The sequence below is a fragment of the Dermochelys coriacea genome, chromosome 1 (assembly GCF_009764565.3).
Source record: "Dermochelys coriacea isolate rDerCor1 chromosome 1, rDerCor1.pri.v4, whole genome shotgun sequence".
Taxonomy (NCBI): Eukaryota; Metazoa; Chordata; order Testudines; family Dermochelyidae; genus Dermochelys; species Dermochelys coriacea.
Window position 1 is genome coordinate 50,545,300 of NC_050068.2, and position 17,969 is coordinate 50,563,268.

The following is a 17,969-nucleotide window of genomic DNA, read 5'->3' on the forward strand; positions in this document are numbered from 1 at the left end:
AGGGCAAGTGGTTCTGCAGGGCAGGGAGCTGCTGTCCGTATAGATAGATCCTCCTTCTATAAACACAAAGAAGAGGGGCCTAGGGAATAGAAACCCAAATCCACTTGTAATCGTACAACAGAATCGGGCATAATTACTTGAGCAACCTAGATTAAGATTGATGAGCCTTTAAAGCGCCGTTGCAGATCGATCACCCTGCCCTTTGCAGAGAGGCCAGGTTTCCTAGCGGCGCGGCTCGGCTGGGCTCGGCTCCCACAGCAGAATAACGGAGAGAAGATGGAGGCTAAAGGGAACCGGAGCAAAGCAAACCCTCGGCATGTGATTCAGATCAGCTGACTGGAGTCAAGAGGCTACACTGGTTTATTAGGAGATAGAATAAAATGAAGGAATACTAGAGTTTGTATCAATATTATCTAGCCTGCCACACTGGGCTGCTGAAAGCTGTCAGTGAAACAGTGAGTTTTAGATTCCCCTTTGTGTACACAATAATCCGTGCCTTTTCCCTTCATTTATTTTGCAAAGGAAATGACAATATATTGTGCAACACAGTCTCAAATTGGGTGTTTCACCTGACAGATGCGTTGATACACGACTAAGTTGGGCTAAGTAAGTAATTTGAAGTGTTGCTACACCATCCGACTGTAAAGTGTGTATGTGTGTATATAAAATATTGTGGGAGGAGGAGAAGATTGTACCGGTGCCTGTTAGCCTTGGTGCGGTTGTGCAGAGCAAGCCCAAAGCTTGTCCTGTCCGTGCCAGTGTGCCGAAACACCACTCACCCACCACAGAGGGCCTAGGCAGTGCAACTGGAGATCCACCAGTCTGATGGTCACCTTGCACGCGATCCTGATTTTTGTACAGAACATTTTAACTGCATAAATATGAACAGGATCTCTCTCTTTTTTTGTACATTGAGATGAATAGTTTTTAAAAGGGATATCTATAAAATATCTTGGTTTCACTGAGTTTCCAAAATGTCGAGTAAGCCTTTATTACTTATACTTCATGTGTCTAGATATAGATTTCCTCGTGCAAGTTAGTTGTGGACTGTAAGAAAATTTTATATTTAATCTATTTGTGTTTAAAATAAGTGAGCTTCCTAAATCACATTAGCAGTTTAACGCGGATTTACTGAATTCGGATTAAAGATCAGTGCCTTTTTGTATTAAAGCAGAAATGGTTTCCTAACATTAAAACCTCCCACAATGCGCCCTAAAGGCTGGCAGTTAGAATACAAATTACCCCACCCCCGTTCCTCAATACACACACACACACGGGTCGCAAAGAATTATATTTTGTGTAAAATGTTATGGTAAAATTATTTTTTAAAGTTCTTAGCGATGAGACATTGAAATAAAAATCTTGTTGGAAAGGTATAAAACGTTGGGTGCTGCTTTCTGAGACATCACATGTGGCTATTAGTTTTTCTTTTGTGATGTCTTCTGATTTAAGCTGTAGACTCGGAGTTAGCACTAATGAAAGGGGATGTTTTCGGCTTCTATGAAAGTACAGCCGGCTGTATTTGCTTTTCCCAGGAAAGCGCCGATATCTAGAGATGAATCCCCAGACTTTGTGCAAACTGTGAGCTTTTGGGACTCCCTTCGCCTGAACCGGCTGACCCTGTTTATTGAGAACTATATGTAACGTGTCACTGCTACTTGCAGCCTCCTGTATCTAAACAGTGTTAGTGTTAATCAGGAATGAGAAGGTCACGAAAGGAGAAGGAAGCCGCTTCTGAGGGCAGTAATTTTTCATTCTAGCCCCCCTGAATTTTGGTCATTGATTCATCTCGGAGTCTCACCCTACCGCTCACAAACTCTCGTCAGACTACTCAGGAGAGAGCAGAGTGGTGAGCACTGGCAAAGGTGTAAAGCAACTTACAAATGGACTTTATTAGGCGGATTGTTGGGTGCCTGCATTCAGTAAGGAATGGGGGAGGGCCGGCTGGAGTTGCTACGGCCTGACGCCCTTGCCCTTGTCTTGCAGGCCCGGTGGTTCTCAGCACGCCGGCACAGCTCATCGCCCCTGTGGTAGTGGCCAAAGGGACCCTCTCCATCACCACCACGGAAATCTACTTCGAGGTGGATGAGGATGATCCGGCCTTCAAGAAGATTGACCCCAAAGTGAGTAGAGTGCGTTTCCTCGTGGGCTGGGTGTGTTTACAGAATGCATTGTCTGGACGCGATTTGTATGTTAAACACCGCCCGGAGAACATAATCGGGAACGCACATCCTGGAGTGCGGAAGGTCCCCTCCTCCCCCCAAACGCCTCTTACTGCTGTGGGCTTTTACTGTGTTTTATTAAAAAGCGAAATGTATTAATGATGGCAAATCCTCTATTACTTACAGCGTGCACATTTTTAACACTCTTTCTCTGAATGCCTCTGTATGAACATGGGCAGATTTAGCAGTTAAGCCAATTGCTCTGAAATCCCTTGAGGTAACAGCGGTCCCAGACTGCGGTCCCCTAAGACACAGTGATGGGCTTTTCTCTTGCACTGGATTTTATAGAATCCCTTTATTTCAAGAATGTTAGTTTCTAAATAGGAAAATGCTGCACGTTTTAATAAATGTTATCTGTTCAAATACTGAAATTAATGTTCTCTTTCTGCAAAAGAAAATGGCTATCATGTGGGCCTGAGCACAAGAGCTAATTCTTGGGAAATATCTAATTTTTTGCATTGTTTAATATTACAAAACACCTTGACATCTGCAAGAGAAGTAGATCCAATCAATTTAAGAGCGATTTACATATATTTGACCTGTATTAGCATTGAGAATAAAAATTTGAATCCGATTTTTTTTTAAAGTCGAGCATACATGTGGTGGGGGATTGTTGTAGGGCACCTTTCTGACATGTAGTTTATACTTATTATTATTTACATTCACAAAACAATTTTACAAGTTTCCTAAGTAGGGGAGAAATATACAGGAGATACTTTTAAAAGTCATTCCAATATTGTTTCTTGTACAAAGACCTTCACTGTAAATGATTTTAAATGATAACTTTTTAAAAACGCAGTTATCGCTTTTGAAAACGTGTGTTTTAATAAAGCAGGTTTTCTATTGACGAATAATGTCTGACATTGAGAACGTGCTCGTAGCACTTAATAAAAAAAAGATTCTTGCACAATAGCCATTGTAACGGTATCACTAATGCCCACCCACTATAAGTTCTTACAACTGGACATTATATCGGCAATTTGCTTAGTTCAGCACTTGTTGATTATTAAGATACTAAATAAATGATATACGTTGCTATTTTGGGTGTATATTATTTTGCATTTTAATCTTAAAATATTTTAAGGAAATATACGACCTGAATAATCATATGTTGGAGTAGGAAACGGACAATTTGTGATCACTTACAGTTTTATGGATGTGCACATGCTGTTCTCTCTGAATGCCCTTTGAACACAGGGAGTTGATTTCTACAGATGCAACTTGCAATCTTGTTACATCCATAGTGGATTTGTAGGTGGGAAGTTATATTGTTCTTCATTTTATTGCTACTGGCTTGACCTCTTCACCTGTAAATTTTGCTTTCTTCTTTATTACTACTTGCTCCAAAATATTGATTTTTGTCAGGAATCAGACTCATTGCTCATTCAGTAGCCTTTCCTTCAGTGCTGTTTTGTTTCCTCAGTACGGTTCAAAACCATGCAGAAACATTAACCTGGTATAGTGAATCTTTCAAAAGTAAATTTATTTTCTGATGCCTGTAGAAAGTGTTGCTCTGTTAATTACCACACGAATTTGTGGTGCATATAATACACAAATATTTTCTTCTCCTACAAAACTAGTCAGTAGGAAAAGGGCTGTTCCCTTATGATTTGCAAAACATTACATTGGCCATATTTTCAAATAGAAAACTTGATCCAGTTTTGAAACGCTTAACAATATTTATTTTACTTCATTTATTAGCTTGTAATTAAATAAAATCAGCAACAGAAATTAAAATCTAAATCACAAAAAGTCATTATCCAGTGTATTTCAAGTGCATTTTTCAAATATATAATTCCAATATTCAAGCGTTATTATATAAGCAGAATCCAAATTTCTTTTGAATATATTTAAATAACATTTCAAGTATATTTATGGAATGTTAGAAATAGAACAAGCAATATATATGAAACGAAAAATGTAAACTTTTAAGTTCAGACACTTCAAAAGACAATTAACAAAAGTACCATGATAAAATCTACCTTTTTAAATGGTATCTTCTTGAGCAGAAAATGTCCTGAAGTATCCGAAATGGCAATTTAACTTCTGTTCACCAAATCACAAAACACCAACATCCACAATTTCAAAGACAATGTGCGATCACAATATTTGATACAAATTAAAATGTACATTAGGGTTTTGTTCAGATGGCATATCCAAATAGCTTTTACTCACAGAGGGGTTTACACAAAAATACTGGGGTTTGTTATAATCCATTGGTGCCGTTTCTAGGCAGAATGGTCACAATCATGTTAAATTACAGCCGAATTTGTTTCCGGGTGTTAAGATACATTTTTCAGGGGGAATTTCAAAACTGTGATGAAGGCATGTCATAGTGTTTGCTGTTGTGAGTGTGTGTGAAGAGCCTAAACAATATTCCTTTTAAAGAGAATATTATTAGCATTCTCAAGTGGAAATATTTGACTTTTGGAACAGGAAGTTTAAACTTTATCTGAAAATAAGAAGACTGATCAGTTAGGCCCATATTTTAATTGTCCTCTAAAGTTTTTCCAAACTTTTCGGGTTGGTGAGTATTTCCCTAGCCAGTCGCCAAGTTTGTTTGGCAGCGTTTTCCAGGGCTGAATGAGGTTTTCCCTGAAACAGGTCTAAGTTGGGCAAGAAGTAATGTGGGCACCTCCTGCACTGAAGGCAGGAGATGAGTTGCAGTAAAATCCCGTTGAGCCGGTCGCCCAGACAAGACTCGTCCCAGTCCGATTCCCGGGGATGCTTTTCACACTCGTATGAAACCAGAGTCTTCATGTGATAATTATTCAGGGGTTGGCCCGGCAGTTCCAGATGACGATCCCGTAAGGTTTTGAGAATAGAGAGGCATTTCTTTCTGCAGCCGCCCATCTGCAGTCTGTTCTCCGCTTCTGCGAACTGCAACACCCAGGCATCGCTCTCGGCTGAACTCTGCTTGCCTGCTAGAGAGTGACACTCCTTAGATAAAAGGTTGAATCCTTCAGCTTTGACCTCTGCTACCCTGTTGGGTCCCGGCCAGGGGATGTGGGGAAGTGGCCAGTGGGCAGCACTCCTTGGCCAGATCCCTGTGCATTTAAAAGCTGGAGTGATCTGCACGACATATCTATCTCTGATTCTCAGTTTCACTTCACTCGTGTCAGCCACCATCTTTACCACATCTCTGTAACTGCATTTATCCACGGCTTGGGCCACCAGAGTCTGAAATCTGGACCGGATTTTGCGAGCAGAAAGATAACCAGAAGCCGTGATGAACTCCACCCAAAGGGACATGCTCCTCTTGCGCCCATCGCTTAACTTTAACACGGCGCAGCCCGGCAAAGAGCCGTCGTCCACGAAGTTGAAAACTCCCATTTGGTTCAGATAAAGGACCACTTCAAACTCGGTGGGAGAAATGACCTCCAAGCCCTCATAGCGGTTGTCCATCTCGTTCAAAGAGCTGATGAAACGGGGCTCCTGCACCTCCACTTCCTTTAGTACGTCCGAAACCACTTTGCAGACTTCTCGGATAGTTTTGGCGATGGCGGCTTTCCTGGCTTGGCATTTCTCGTTGTAGTATTTATTCAGATGATACACCAGCTTGGCCTGGGCCGCGATCATATTGGGGCAGAGATCCGGATTGTATACCGGAGTCTCGCAATAGGCTGTGGGATCCAATGCGGCTGCTAAGGCTGGAGCCAACTTCAGAGGGGAAACAGGCTGCAGCGCTCTGAAACGTAACAAATTCTTGCAAAATACGCTGTGGCAACTGCTGCTCAGATGCTCTCTTCCTGCCTTTTCAGAGCAGCCGTCTCGAAGGGGGGAGCAATGTTTTTCTTTCCTTTCCTTTTTTTAAAGGATCATTGAGTGAGAGCAAAGCCTTGAGATCGGCACTTCCCCAGCAGCAATAAAAACAAAAGTTGAACTGAGACACAGCAAGGCTTCCAGTAGTCAAAATAATAAACCCTCTTCGTATGTATTTATGTTTTCCTGTAGTAATCACTGTGTGTGTGCAGGGTTGTTAATCAGATGGTGGGAAAAGTGCTGGGTGTCGGTGTGTGTGTGTGTGTGTGTGTGTATGTATGTGTCAGGAGAAGCTGGCTGTTGGTTAGTATAAGAGCCCAGATGCTCTCGTGTGGAAATTATAAAGGCAGGGCCAGGCAGGCGGGCGGCCAATCGCCACTGGTCTCGTCACTGCAGCCTCCTTCAGCTCAAACCCGGCTAATTAATCCGTTTCTTGGCTATATATACATGTATATATGTATACACAAACTAAAGGTAGGCGACTGCTGGCAGAAAAGCATCCAGGCCACCTATACATTTGGAAATCAAGAAGAATCTCTCAGCTTTTGGTGTAACTTGAAGCGTATTGATGTTTTGAAAGGACTTGGCAAAACTGTGGTGTTCTGCACTAAATCCCTGTTTGTCTCCTTAAGGCGGAAATGTGAATGCAGGTGTATTAATGGAGATCCATCAACTACTGAGCTATATACGGGGGTTCACTCTTTAAAGAACAGATACGTAAATTCATTAACTCGCTCTTGGCGTCAAATCATGGTGTCCTTTTCTCCTGATAAGTTGTCTGTAATTGCAGGTCTGAAGTTTTCCTCTCATGAATTGGCCAGTGTATAAGGCCATAGATTCTCGGCAATGCAGTGTTTGCAGGAATAAAATATTACACAGCATCCGCTAATTAAATTGTTTTAAAGCATGTTCTGACGAGATATACTCGATTTTAAGGTTATGCAGATATTGCATTCTCTCTGCCTGTTTTTAATATATATATTTGTAACGTATGAAGGAAATACCAGTTGCTAAACGCATCTAACAGTTTATTTTCATATTCAGTCTCAGAAGCAGCAGATATTTAGTGTAAATCTTATTTGCTAGTGCTTAACTTCATTTTTATATTCGATATATGTCACCATATATTGCAACGCCATATATGTTCAGATGCCTTTCTGGACATCGTTGCAAATAAATATCTATTAATCTCCTTATCTGGACAGTTTATTTTAATGTGAACTCTATTTGCAAGCTGTGTTTTAATAAATGTGCACACGGGAGGGACATTAGCGAGTGCAGACATGCTGGCAGACAACTAATCTGACAGTTTGGATTTTCCTGTGTGTGATATATAATTAAACAAATTTCTTCTTTAGTATCTTAAGTGTCAGTAATCGGTCTTCCTGTTTGCAAAGATTGGAACGACAAACATATTTCGCAGCATCTTCCGTGCTTTGTTTAAGAATAAACGTGATTTATATCTATATCACACGCTTTTTCCTCTAGTGTCTTTAAGAAATTTTAATTTATGACTCGGATTCTTAATTTTTAAATTTACTGTCCCTTGAAATTATTTTCTAAGAAACATCTATCGTCTTGCAGAGGGATTATGCCATTAACGTTTTTCTGTCACTAGCCTATTAATGCGGCAACGTTTGTATCCAAGGTGTAGAAGAGTTTATTTTGTGCTTTGCTTGCTCGATGTAGCGTTAGTGCAGACGCTCCTGTATTTCGGGGACTGTTAATCCACGTGAAGAATTTGATGGGCGTCTGTAACTTTCTACTCATGAATAAAATGAAACCGGGGTCGTCTTTAGACTCCTAACCCAGGACCTGCAGCCATCAGCTCACCCGTAAGGAGCTTTCCCTCCTCAATCGCATCCTAATGTGCCCGCAGCACGTTCTTGCTATTTTTATAAAGAATAGCTACTTTCCAGAGTCTTTAGCTTTCTTCACTTCATCCGAAGTGTCATGTCCAGGGGACGAAAACCAGGCTGGTGAGCAGGCAGGCTCTGACCCTCCGCTGAGCGGGCTGGGTATTATTTCCAGATTTAGCCATATAGCTTGGGAGCAAAATGCTTTGCCCCGGTGCTCTCTCAACAACTGCGCTTTGAAAATCAGAAATCCCCAAGAGGCCACGCTCCCGGGTCCGAGCTCCTGACGCTGCTGCGGCTCGTTGGCCTGGGCAGGGGGGCGCGCAGCTCCTTCTGCAAGGAAGAGGCGGGAGCGGAGCTGCCGCCGGCTGCAACCCAGGGAATGAGGCGTTCAGCTGCCCCCCGTTCATCCCTCGCATCACAAACCAGCGCATCGCTCCTCGTCTCCACGCACGCGGTCGCCCCTCTGCCCTACCCACACCCTTGTACATGCCCTGGCCTAATTCAGGGGGCAGAAGATGCTTTTTGATCATCGCTGTCGCCTGCTGCGCTTATCTTTAGTTCCCCCTTTTCGCACCCTGGTGGCGGCGGCTGTGGTATTCGCCTCTCCCCGCAGCGCTACTAGCCCCTCCACCGGCACGCACCGTTCCAACTGTGTGCGTGGGAGAGAGGAGCGAGAGACCAGCCCGCTCCTACCGAGAAGCCGCCCCGCGGTCGTTATGCACAGGAAGGCTAATGCGTGTGCCGCCGTCGCCCACCGCACGTGTGTTGCCTGTACAATCCACAGGTGGCCGGGTGCCCGCGGCTGCACGGATGGAGGACCCCATCCTGCCCGCCTTGCTCGGCTCAACCCCCCATCGCTTCCCGGGAGAGCTTCTTGTGAACAGAGGCTCCAGCGGGAACAGGCGCAGGCATGCTTGGGGGTGGGGGGGAGTCCCAGACGCCCCTAATTGCTTCCAAAGGCCCGATCCAGCTCCGTTGAGGACATTGGCCAGTCTGACTTGAATCGGAGGGGGAGCGGGCCCTGAGTGAAACCGTAGGCAGGCGTTTGGGTGCATTTGAAGTGCTCTGTAACTGAATCTGACACGGGCGGGGAAGAAAGCCCGGTGCGAAGCTGCAGGGAATTTGTAGGCCAAGTCGACCAATTCCGACAAAGTGAAGTCAGCTCCCGGAGGTTTCTTTAGTAAGAAAAAATGAACTTGCTAAATTGTTTCGTACTCCATCTCGTTCCCCATTGGGCATCCGATCTGACAATAACCGGCACAAAAGACACAAGCAGATACGTTATCGCTGTTACTAAGTGGCTGCCCCCAAAATATTAGTCCTAGGCCGCGTGGGGCACCGTGACTTCTTTTAGACATTGAAAATGTAAACTAATTGACTTCGTTTTGTTTGCCTCTGTTTGCACACAACTGAAAAACAAATCCTTCCGGTGGAGTTTAGACATCATCGTTGTTTAAAACGGAAAGTCAAACACTTCAGACAAAAAGAACAGGAGGACTTGTGGCACTTTAGAGACTAACAACTTTGAGCTGTAGCTCAGGAAAGCTTATGCTCTAATAAATGTGTTAGTCTCTAAGGTGCCACAAGTACTCCTTTTCTTTTTGCGAATACAGACTAACACGGCTGCTACTCTGAAACTTCAGACAAAGGCATGTGTTTTCCTCCATCCTAACTGCTGCTTTCTGGGGAGATGACACATACTCCAGAGTCCTTACATTTAATTTAGTTTCGTCTGCCAACTAATTCAGTTAAATTAACGTGTTTTTTAGAGAGAGAGAGAGAGAGAGAGAGAGATTTTTGCTATTTCTAAAAATAAAATAATTTCTTGAACTTTCAGCCAGTGTGCTAATTGCTAATTATTTATTAGTACAATCTTTTAAATAAAAATTAAGGTTGTGTCTTTCCCTGACTCAAAGCTTTAGAATAAAATGTAAAGCTTTACCTAAAAGCAAGTGAGCAATTTAGATAATTATGTTTAGTTGTTACATGTTGGTGATTAGTGCAAATATTCAAAAACATAAAATGTAATGTTATATAGGTTGCATTTATTATTAAAGCCTGCCATTAATTTCATTGCACCAGTTTAAAGTTTTATCCATGAATGAAGGAATGAGCCCTTTAATTGTTGGCATGGTAAAATATGTTCATTTTAGGAATGTTTTCTGACATTTATCTGAGTTTGTTCACTTTGCAATCCTATATGTAAAATTCTGTGGTTTTAGTAAATTATAAAACTATAGAGTGGGTTTTTCTGTCACTCAGTTTCATGTTTAGAGATAATGATTTATACTGGAAGAGTGAGATTAAAATTATCTCATTAAAATGATGATTGATCATTTGTGATGTTAGGAGTTGGAGGCCTATGAAATAGAGAGAGGCAAGTTTTCCCAAATTACTGTTTTCTAGGTATTTTTTCCTAATTATTTAGGTCTACCTACTACTACCACATCTGCTGGAAACACATTTTACATTTAGACATTTCAAAATGTATTGCTTAAGCAGTTGTCTTATTAGCCAAAAAGCCCAATTGTGTTGAAAAATGTGTGAATACAGGGATTCTGTGTTTCAGTAAACCTAATTTGAAAATTTCAGTTGCCAGATCATAAATTCTAACCAATACTGTTCTTTCATGTGGAAAGAAAGTATAGGTTAGCTAGAATATATAAGCACATATGTTAAGTGCTTATATTGATATTTCCTTGTATCTCTTCTTATATAATAGTTGTGATTCTACACACAACTATTCATGAATGTAAAATATTATTTTTTAATATCTGTTCATTGTGTTAGAGAAAGAAAAAGAATATGAAGTTGAGTTTATTAAATTATTTATCCCTGCTGCTAGAGAAGGTTTGAAGGCTGATTGAACATATCTGATTTCTTGGCTCTTAATTTTTTTTTTTAATGCATTCTGGCTATTTTACCTGTATCATCCTGCCAGCCACAATACATTTATGTTTTTACACTAGAGAAATTGGACCACGTTTTTAGAGGGTTTGCTTTAGATGCCATTCATATAAAAGCAGATAGGAAGAATCTTTTCTTGTACTATAACTTGAAGGTACTTTATTTTTTATTTATTTATTTACTGTTGACTTCTTTTTCAACGTAGGAATGAATAAAACGAGAGTAAATTTAAAAAGTAAAGAAGTTCATATAGTTTCCCCCAAAAGTTTCATGTTAGTGATATTAATACTCATTATTATATAGCAAATAGGTTTATATATGAATGTATGAATACTTATTTATAATTTTAAAAAATTATTTTCCTTGATATATTAATGGTATGCAGTTTTTGTGCAGAGCCTTATAATAATTATCTTTTGAGATGAAAAATAACTTATACTGTAAACATTTGATCTGATTTAATAACTACAATTGTGACTGCTAAAGAATCTTAATTGCACAATTTGATGGATTAGTCCCCTCACTAAAAATAGATATGAAAAATTAATATAATTATCATGTGTCAGTATTGGACTTTGTCATCCTGGAAATTACAGAATTTTTTTTAATTTAAATGTCCCTGTTTTGTATGTTCTTATGTAAAAACAACTATTATTTGTTTTCTCTATTATTTTACATTTCAAGAGCAAACACACATTTTGCACAACTGCGAATTGCACTTTTTGCTGGTAACTGCAGAAACTTTCATATAGGAGAAATGCATTGTATTATTCATTTGGTTCCACTTCTGTATCAGCTTCAATCAAACCAGACTTTCTCATACACAGGATTTTATTTAAGTAATCCCACACTGATTTTTTAAAGGTTCCTACTTTAAAGAATGCTCTTTCTGCTGAACCCAGGGAGGAATATGGAATCAGTAGGGATTAGCGCCTTTTAATCTACTACATCTGTAGTGGGTCATCCAACACTGCAGAATTCTCATTACTGTTTCATGCTGTATATGATTAAGCAACTGAAAGAATTCAACACTGACCTTGAGAATAAAGCTGTATGTGTTGGATGAGCAGCTTCCAATGACTGCATGTCTAAGATAATCTTTCCTCTTGATAACTTATATTTCTGAAATTTACTGTGTGATGGAAGGACCAAAGGAGTAGGACAATGTAAGTAAATCAAAACCAAGTGCAGTAACATTTAAAAATGTATAATTGTGTAAATTATGAAATTACTTTGCTTGTGTATTCGCCTTCTGTGGTTTGCTCAACATCTCTTAGTCTAACCCAAATAAGAGAACAGTGTTAGAGGAACATAAATACCTTTGTCACAGGTATTTTGTAAAATAGTTTTTACATTGGCTAGCAAACATAAATGACTTATTTTTCTTAGGTGCTAAGAATCTGCAACTCCTGTGTAGAGGCCAATGGAAACTGCAGGTGCTCAACATCCCTAAAGATCAGACAAAACGGCTATTAGTGCTTTATCTCTTCACATACATTTTGTCATAGCCTGTGTTCATTGATATTCTTAATGCCATCAATAATATGTGCATACCAAGTCATTCTACCTGGAGAACCAACCTGTTCTCCCTCACCTTGCCTTGTGTAGGTCAAATATGGTAACCATCTGTGCATGTCACTTAATCTAGATTTAGGCATAAGAATACATGCTTTACATATTTTAGTGTAGCCTTGAGAAACTGGTAATTCATTGTAGAATTTAGTGTATAGCTTCCGCATTTTTTTTCCCCAGAATAATGTGGCTGCAGATGGCTGAGTGAATTGGTCATGAATGATAAATACATTTAATTGAACCTTAGGAAGACCCTGATTTTGCACACACACTTGCTTAACAGTCAATATGTGATTATTCTCATTGAAATCCAATGGGCCTTCTCAAGCTTTACAGTTAGGTCTCGATCACACACAGAATTCAGTGCTTAAGTGGAATAATTTTTGAGAGTTAATTCCACATAAAATATGAAATGCACCATATCTAAAAATTTACCTGTGTGTCTTATATTTGTCTTGAAAAGCTTTTACATTCATATACATCATTGTTGTGGAAAACGTATGTTGTGCCCAGTCCTCTCCTTTCTCAAGAAAAACTCCTGTTGATGTAATTAATCTCTAATGATGTCATTGAGGAGTTTTGCCTAAAAAAGACAGTGCCATGTTGCCCATGTTTTAGCAAGATGCTCCCACAAAATTTCTTCCTTAGCCTGTCATAAACCCCATGTACCAGAGGACCTGTGTGTGTGTGCACGCATGTATGCACACACTGTCACAAATAGGATTGAGGGGTGTGGTTTCATAAACATAAATTAAAAAGAAGCAGCGCCTCTTGACAAACATAGATATGAACAACTTGATGTGATTGTTGGAAACATTTATACTCTGTTCCTGAAAAATATGCTGAGTATATTGGTTGTATAACAGTTTGTAATTTGAATAGCTATGAGGTTAAAGGTTTCGTTAGAAAATACCTGACACTTGTAATCTGCTGCGTTCTGAAGGCAAAAAAACCCAAAACAAAACAAACCTGCCACTACTTCTGAACAAGTGGAGTAAAAGTCTCTCTAGAAGGTATGATTTAGTATCTGGAGAGGAGGTGAATTCTATTAGGAGCAGTGAAATTACTTCAACCCTCCTTTAAAATTGGGAGTGGAATTTTAACTGGAGTACTAGAAATCCCCATGTCCATTGTCAGCACGGTACTGGGGTGAGGTCTACCAAATCAGGCCTTTTGTGACAAGGCACAATCCATGATATTTCATCACGCACAATGACAAATTTAAAAATCACCAAAAATAACAAAGATGAGAATTTATGTAGAGGTAAAATGTATGCTATTAATTCAGAAATCAAACATACAGTTCTTGAAGTGTGTGGTATTAGCCAGCTACAAATATTTCTACACTTTGTTATTGAAAAAAAATAGGCTATATTAGTATGAATGTATAATAGTAGTATAATATATTAGTACATTCCAAAGTGAGAAAAAAGCATTTGTGACATAATTGATAAGATAGAGATAGTACTGACGAAGTATTCTTCATAACCTAAACACAGACAAAAATAACCATCTCACTAAGATTTAAATGGTGCTGTGAATATTACTTTTATTGTTTTACATTTTTATCTTTTGTTTATACTCACACATTGTGAAGTAATTTTTTCCCTTTTGTTGGTGTGAATGTTAATGTTGTTTCCCTGTTTTTCAGAAACATAATATTTTCAGTTGATCTGAAATAATTAATTTATACAAATTAAAAGAGAAACACTTATTAATTGAATCTCGTTTCTGAAAACTAATTTTTGGGTTGAATTTACTTCTCTTATGTAATGTGGCATGGGTACTCGTACATATTTTTTTCTCATTAAATAAAAATAAAATGTAAATAACAGTCTTTACTGAAGTTTTTGCTTGGTAATTGCAACAATAATTTTAATGTTATGCATGTTTACAGGCCTATTAGGAGAAAAAATATGGCAGTTTAAATGATTCTGAGTAATTTCCAGTAAATGTTTTACCATCCATGCTTTTTTGTTCTCTTGTGCAAGTAATTTCTCAGGTATAGAAAGACTAACTTTGACCCGTGCATGTTTTTTAATAAACTTGTAAAAGGAAACAGCTAATAAATACAGAATTCTTATTGGCACTAGGAAGTGTATGTAAGTAATATCACATCAGCTAGATTGTGCCTTAATGCTTGCAATTTTCAACAGCACCTCAAGAGATTGCTCCTCAAATAAGTAAAAATAACGGCAAATATGTACGACAACAGTTGTCTCATTGTATTCTTTGAGTGTGTTCATTATGTGTTATTAGTCTTTAATTGTGAGAATAAAACTGCATAACTGTTTATCTTGGCAAACCCATTACGTAGAGACTGTACCTTCCTTACAACTAGTGTGTGTATGTGTATTTTATTTCATTTCACACACACTTTTTTGCTAGGTTTTTTTAGCTGTTTTGGTGTACTAGACTAAGGGAGTGTTTTTCAAGTTAAATTTATTGCTAACTTAATCTACACTTGGTAGGCAAACTGCATATCTCAATGGAAAAAAAGATTTTTTTTTCCAGAAAATTCAGTACTTCATTTGTTTTGCTCACCACGCTGCATTAGCACAGTTCTCCCCTGTGTGCATCTGCCAGTGTACAATTTAGCCACGGGCATCTGTAGACCTTGTGGTGATCAGTATTGCAGGCAAAAGCCATATGTGTTTTAAATATAAAAAAATCTCTTTATTTCATTTGCTGTTTTAACTGGATGGATAATTTTTGTGCCTCAAGACAGAGGAAGAGAAAATACAGAAATAATTAATTGCCTCTATTCTTGAGGCAGTTTCGTTTTCCCTCTCCAATATGGAATGCTTGTCAGCTTTCCTGATAAATGACTGCATGTATTTGCATAGATTTTACATTAACACAAAAATTAGTTTTATTTGTGAAAAACTAGTTTACATAATAATGCAAAACCTAGCATTATGGATTATGTTGCCAAGCCTAGAAAACTGTAGAGCATTGTAATTTTCTTTTTCTTGCAAAGATATTTTTGAAGCATTTTAGTGTGTAGCTTTTACTTTATATAGCTTTACTTTTAAAAAAATCATCAGTTCAGGAACATTTAATGTTTATGTACCCTTTTCTCTAGGCTTTCATAACTTTAATTATTGATGCTGGCATGAATTGGACTTCTCTTTTAGAGCTTACATCCATACATTTGTGAGTAAAATAATCTTAAACACGAGTACATTTCCAAAATCTCATGTAACCGCTTTGATAAAAATCTTTTTGCAAGTTGTTAAATAGACACTAAGAACATGTTTTTGGTTTCTAATAATGCTATTAAAATGGTGCTCGATCACGTATTCATAAAAGCTATCAGCTGTTGTATTCACTTGTATTCCGAGTGTGAGACCAATTTTTTTTTCATACATTCTAAACTGTCTGACTTAAGTGACTGGCCATGAGTGGTTTCAAGACACATTTATATACATCTCTCTGAAAACTGGGTTTTTTATCTACAATTTATTATTCCTGTAGGTGGAATTTATAAACCAGTTTAAAACATCTTTGAAGAAAAGCATACTATCCTAATTTTGCAAAAGATTTAGCCATTTTCATGTTCGTTCATATTAAAACCTCCTATCTTGTTGTTTAAAGGCATCTGGTGATTGTATGATATCAGTGTATTCCCAGTGTTGAAGAAAATGCAGATGTATCACTGTTGTTACATCATGCTGTATTACAAAAAGAAAGTCTTGCTCCTTATGAAGCATGCTATACTTAATGGCAACTTAAACTAAGGGAGTGCCTTTTCTTTGCCATTTCTTGAATCTGGGACGCCCTGGGTGCCAGCTGTCACTGCTCAGCTAATGATGACAAATGCCCCTCTCTATGCAGATTGCAGATCTTGTAGGCTGCTATGAAGGCAGCCAGATTACCTTTCTTCAGATAGTAACTTAACCTTTTAAACTCAAGTGTCAGAATGAAATTATTAGCTAGGAGAGTTTCAATATCTGTTTCTTTTATTAAAAAAAGAAGGGGGGAGAGCTAAAATTTCACATAGTGCCATAGAAGCTCGTAGTTATAAATTGTTCATGCTTCTCTGCTGCTTTAAAAGTAGGAAATTGACACCATTCTGCCTGTGAACATAATATGCAGTTTGCCAGAATGAGTGCATGAGTTCTTAAACTGACCCTTCAGTTGTACTGTTAAATGGATATAGAGGGCCAATATTCTGCCATTGTTTAATACTTGTGCAACCCTTTTGATGCACAGATGTGACTGAGGGCAGAATTTAGCCCCAGATATTTTAAATAAACCTTGATTGTGCTTAGATATTATGAAAAGGTATGGGAATACTTATTTCTCTAATAAGTATTTCATGTGACCATTTCTAAACATATGATTCTGATTTAGGACCCACGTCAGCAAGGTGCTTAAGCAAGCGTCTGACTTTAAGGACCTGAGTAGTGTTGTTGAATTCAGTGGGACTATTCATGTACTTAAAGTTAAGCATATGTATATGTACCTTTTTGAACTGAAGTTTTAGAGTTTAATTTTCCAGTGTAAACCTGAATGTTCTTAATGGAAATGAACATGAAAGAATTAATATCAAGTATCTCTAAAATGTCTTGAAACTTTGTAATTTATGTTTCAGGGAAATGGGTTCACAATGCTATAGAATGAATGAATAACATACTATAGGCAAACATAATATCTATATCTATGATATATTTCTCTCTGTGTGTGTGTGTGTGTGTGTGTGTGTGTGTGTGTACACACACATGCATACATTCACATGTCTTTATATAAGTGTGTGCATATGTATATCCATATATTTGTATACTGGAGTGTATATGGATTTGTATATAGGAGTGAATGTGTGCACGCACTCATATATGTATAAACATTTGTATTTTTCTAGTTTACTTTCTATTAAAACAATTACAATTTATTGGAAAACTCTTTAATGTGCACATTTCTTTTGCGGTAAAATCAATTTGTATTGTAAACTATATTTGCATGAGAATATTAAATTACCTCTGAATTGTCATGAATACTCTGAAAATGTATTAACCTATTGTAGTAAAATATTTAAGCATTTTTAAAGAAAATCTTTACATTATTAAAATTATGAAACAGTGGACAGTATATGGGAAATTACAGTAAACAGTTATGTTGAAGCATTTAGTAATAAGACCAATAACAGGAAAAGGGACAGGTTAGAGAAACTGAGACATAAGCAAGAGAGAAAGAAAATGTGTGTTCAGTGTGACTTTGGAGTAGACCTGGAAAGTAAATGAGATGGGGATACTGAGAGAGAATACTATAAATCAGGGGTGGGCAAACTTTTTGGCCCAAGGGCCACATCGGGGAATAGAAATTGGCGGTCCATGAATGCTCACAAAATTGGGGTTGGAGTGCGGGTTCTGTGGTGGGGCTTGGGATGAGGAGTTTGGGGTGCGGGTGGGTGTTTGGGGCTGGGATCGAGGAGTTCGGAGAGTGGGAGGGGGATCAGGGCTGCGGCAGGGAGTTGTGCATGGGGAGAGGCTCAGGGGATGCAGGCTCCGAGCAGTGCTTACCTCAAGCGGCTCCTGGAAGCAGTCGCATGTCCCTTCTCTGGCTCCTATGCAGAGGCGCGGCCAGGTGGGTCTGCAAGCTGCCCCAGCCCTAGGCACCTCCCCTGCTGCTCCCACTGGAGTGCATA

The 17,969-nt window shown here is 38.8% G+C and overlaps 2 protein-coding genes across 3 annotated transcripts in view; one reads left to right on the forward strand and one right to left on the reverse strand.

The window, feature by feature from the left end:
* The window catches only part of NBEA (neurobeachin), an 835,554-nt gene that overhangs the window by 627,514 nt on the left and 190,071 nt on the right, over window positions 1–17,969 (forward strand). For both annotated transcript variants that reach the window (XM_038414552.2, XM_038414563.2), the window contains one exon: window positions 1,987–2,123. In XM_038414552.2, the coding sequence (XP_038270480.1) occupies window positions 1,987–2,123 (137 nt within the window). The remainder of the gene's footprint in view (window positions 1–1,986; window positions 2,124–17,969) is intronic.
* MAB21L1 (mab-21 like 1) lies at window positions 3,271–6,703 on the reverse strand. Its single transcript, XM_038414601.2, has one exon. It carries the CDS (start codon window positions 5,799–5,801, stop codon window positions 4,722–4,724), a length of 1,080 nt encoding a protein of 359 aa, XP_038270529.1. The 5' UTR covers window positions 5,802–6,703; the 3' UTR covers window positions 3,271–4,721.